The following is a 4,002-nucleotide window of genomic DNA, read 5'->3' as shown; positions in this document are numbered from 1 at the left end:
GTATTTAACTATTGAAGACTACCTTCGAAAATACTTTCTTATTACAATAAACATAATGTTTATCATGAATCAAAAAAATAAGTAAAACTATATTTTGTACATTTTTATGAACTACAATAAATATCAAGTTTTTTTCAAAATAAATTGTTTCTAAGGATAGATTTTAGGGATAACTGTCTAAAGATAGATGATACTTAAAATTTTAAATGACCAACTATACTAAAATAATGCTCACAAAAGTTTTAATAAATTAATACTTTTTTTTTATTTCAAAAATTTGAATTCTTTTCACTATGTGAATGACTCATTAAAGTGTAAAATTATTATTGTAAAATATGCTTTTAAATAATAATTTAGAACGTAAAAGATATTTTTTTTTATTGTCACATCTTTCTTGAATATTATGAATTATAAATTTTGAAAAATATTTTATTATTATTGAGGAGTATTCAGAAATAATTTAATGTTTTTTACCAATAAAAATGTTATAGAATTTTTTTTCTAAAAATCAAAATGATGATAAAAAAAAAGGTTATTATTGCCATATTTCTTAAAAGTCGCCTAAAAAATATTGATAGTGCTCGTTCAAGAGGGGTAATTGCCTATATTCCATTAAATACGCTCCTGATATACAAAATAATTAATAGTATTCTAATTATACTAATTTTATTAATATTATAAAATGATTAAAAAAAATTTGGCAGGTTATTATTCCTAGGATTATGTAAAAAGTTAATTTTGATAATAATATTAGTTATTTAATTGTGACGTTAGACAACACAGTTGTCATAGATGGATCCTAATTTTTACGATAAATTCATAAACTTATACATCATATATGAAATAAATAAGATTATTAATACTTTACTGTTCTGATAATGTATGTACTAACTTATATACTTATAACTATTCTGAAATTTATACATAATTTATCAAACATTCTTTAATAAAATATTCAAAATATGTTGCTAAAAATCGTATTTTTTTTATTAAGTTTGATGTCTGTTTTCATCATGAAGATAAAATAAAGTCCGAAATTTTTTTTCTGCATAATAAATTATATTACATTAGCTTAAATTTAATATATATATATAAAAGTGTCAGACCTTCCGGAACACTTTCAAAAGTTAAGTTAAAAAAGATAATTTTTTGTGAAAAAGTTGTCCTTTTGAATCCCCATCTGTGGACAGTAAAAGATCAGATTTATAAAAAAAGTATATAAAATGATAGGTAAAGACATCAAGTATTTATAAAATTTTTTTTTATTGATTTGGTTAATTTTTAAAAAGTTATGGCTGTTTTAAGAAGAAAAAACATTGAAAAAATGTCGAAAATTACCGATTTTTAAATTTGTAATTTTTTTGGTGATTTCCTCCCTTTACGGGAAACGAGGGAAATTTTTTCAATTTTTGAGGGTTATATCTTTGACTAGATATGATTTGTGATCTTTTAACGTATCGTTGAAAGAAATCGGTTTGGTGAGAGCTGAAAAAACTGGTAATAGACCCAAATGGAAATATAATAAAAAAATAAAAAACATATATTAAAATTAATATCTTTTTAGCTTCGCATCAAAGCCAAAAATGAATTGAGTTAATTCTTTTATAATATCTCAGAAATGTCTTTGGGTGGGCCTAGTAAAAATTTCAAATCTTTAGTCGTAAAACGCTGGCGTCTCGAAAACAGTTAAAATTTTAAAACGCTCTCAGGCGAGTGGCAAAAATTTTCCTGTGATCTCATAACCTACTTTTGTTGAAAAAAAATATTTTGAAAATCGGAGCACCCTAAGTAATTTTCATCGGAAAGCGTTTTTTTCCTTGTTCTATTACATAATAAGGTTAATTATTCTAATGTTAAGAAAAATCAATAGAACAATGTTCAAGTAATCATTATGTATTAAAACATGTTTAAAAAAATAATAGACCGTTTTGATCGTTTTCTGTTTTACAGCATAAATATTTAAGTAGTACAACTTACTCGTTTCTCCTCCCATCGCCTTAGAAAAAAATTAATCTAATAATAAACTAGTAGACGTTTATTTTTAAATAAACTTAATAATTTATTATTGATATAACTACATGAATTATTGCACAAACCAAATATTCTTAATGAAATTTATAAAATAATAACTTATTTTAATTTATTTCATATCTCACTAAATTATTTAATTATTTATAATCTTAATAATAAAACAAATTTGTTTCTAATTAGATGATTTTAATTCATTTAAAAAACTTGATGAATATTATTGTTTTAATTTTTGTTAATTGTATTTGATATCCAATCAACAAACTGTGTAACTCTAGTGTACACTCCTGGGTAGCCAGGTTCTCCACATTTATATCCAAAGGAGACAACACCAATTAAATAGAACTGTTTTCCATTAGGTATCATCAGCGGACCACCAGAATCACCCTAAAAGATAAATATATCATTTATATTCATTTAATAAAATAACAAAAAAATTTATAATAATATATGTCATAAACATAAACTTTATGTTATCTAAATATGTTAAGATTCCTACTACACGTATGTTGTTTCAAATGTACTCGCTGACTCTGTTTCACGCAGTGCTAAAAAATTCTATTTTAAAATTATTTTATTAGTGTTTTAATTACTATGTAATTAAATCTGATTTATTTAGGGCTTTGAGTATTACTATGCTTGTTTGGTACGCTTAATATTTTATAACTATTTTATTTTACCTGACATGAATCTTTTCCACCATTTAAATGACCTGCACAAACAATTTTTTCATCAATTGTTGCTGGAGAGTTTTTAAATGCACGTTTACATTCTAAATTATCTAAAACTGGAACTACAACTTCTAATAATGCTGTACTTGTAGGTCCTCCTAGAGAAATATTTTTATTTTATGAATAGAAGAGTAATAAATATTTTGACACTTACGAAAACTTGTCGCGCCATAGCCAATAACAGTTGGTGAATATTTTACAAATGTTTTGGATCTCATTTTTGTATCCATTGGTAAGCAAATTGGTTGAATGTTAGCTGGAACATTTTATTTCAATTATACGCTTTAGATTAAATTTAAAATAGTTATTAATTAAAACTAATATTACCATTAAATTGAACTGATCGTTCCAGCTTAAGTAAAGCAATATCGTTCGTAATTTGTTTACTATTATACGATTCGTGAGGGATTATTTTAATTACTGAAATATCTTGGGGTGAAGCTCCATCATCAATAAATGGATCTAAATTTAGTTCACCCAGTCGTGCTATAGTTCTTAATACCATATAATAATTAAAATATTAATTCATAAAATTAACAAACTATCAATAAAATACATACAGTTTTCGACCACCTACACTGCCAGTACAATGAGCTGCTGTTACCACAAATCTATCAGATATCAAAGTACCACCACACATCCATTGAATGGGAATATGTGGTTTCCTTTCATCCCAATATCCTAATGCTACCATCCATGGCCAATCTCCTTTAAGACCGTAAAATGCCTTTTAATTATTTTGTAATATGTATATGTACTTAAACAAATAAATGAATCAATCTTACCTAATAATGGTGGAGATCCACCCATTATTTTATCTCGTGTTACTTTTGTTAACCCACATGCAGTTTGTAATGGTAATTTTGATTGCTTAATACTTTCAAATTGAAAAGTCGTTACTGTTGATTTGTTTGTGACCCTATTCCAGTTTGGCCTATTTCTTATATTATTATAATAACCAAACTGACCAACTCGAATGCTGTCTTCCATGGTAATATTATTTTCCAAATTACTAGTGTTATTCAAACTTATTGTAAAATTATCATTGTTCAGATTTGTATAAAATTCTTCTTTTTCATTTATGATTGTCTGGTTATCACTATTGTCCTGCCCTAATGATTCATTAAGTTGTACATTTCCCTTTTCTGTCGAAAGGTTAAGATTTAGAACACAACAAACTTTGGGATCAAAACCTTGAAAACCACAAGTTAAACTCCGAAGATATTCAACAGCAGTAGCATTG

At 25.5% G+C, this 4,002-nt stretch overlaps 1 protein-coding gene across 1 annotated transcript; it reads right to left on the bottom strand.

Annotated features, from left to right (window-relative positions):
* Positions 1-2,123: 2,123 nt before the first annotated feature.
* Positions 2,124-3,996, bottom strand: LOC126908143 (venom protease-like). The gene is made up of 6 exons (XM_050690047.1): positions 3,545-3,996; positions 3,320-3,467; positions 3,087-3,253; positions 2,914-3,015; positions 2,709-2,857; positions 2,124-2,415 (listed from the first exon to the last, which is right to left on the bottom strand). Exons 1-6 carry the CDS (start codon positions 3,747-3,749, stop codon positions 2,254-2,256), a joined length of 933 nt encoding a protein of 310 aa, XP_050546004.1. The 5' UTR covers positions 3,750-3,996; the 3' UTR covers positions 2,124-2,253.
* Between the last annotated feature and the right edge of the window lie 6 nt (positions 3,997-4,002).

The sequence above is a fragment of the Daktulosphaira vitifoliae genome, unplaced genomic scaffold (assembly GCF_025091365.1).
Source record: "Daktulosphaira vitifoliae isolate Bord-2020 unplaced genomic scaffold, ASM2509136v1 Scaffold_5, whole genome shotgun sequence".
Lineage (NCBI taxonomy): Eukaryota > Metazoa > Arthropoda > Insecta > Hemiptera > Phylloxeridae > Daktulosphaira > Daktulosphaira vitifoliae.
This window is presented reverse-complemented; position numbering and strand designations above follow the sequence as displayed.

Bases quoted from the DNA above. Each gene is read 5' to 3' on its own strand.
- LOC126908143 (XM_050690047.1), bottom strand. From the start codon at position 3,749: ATGGAAGACAGCATTCGAGTTGGTCAGTTTGGTTATTATAATAATATA. The intron at 3,468-3,544 runs GTAAGATTGATT...ACGGTCTTAAAG, and splicing joins TGGATCTCCACCATTATTAG to GAGATTGGCCATGGATGGTA. The intron at 3,016-3,086 runs GTAATATTAGTT...AAAATGTTCCAG, and splicing joins ACGATCAGTTCAATTTAATG to CTAACATTCAACCAATTTGC.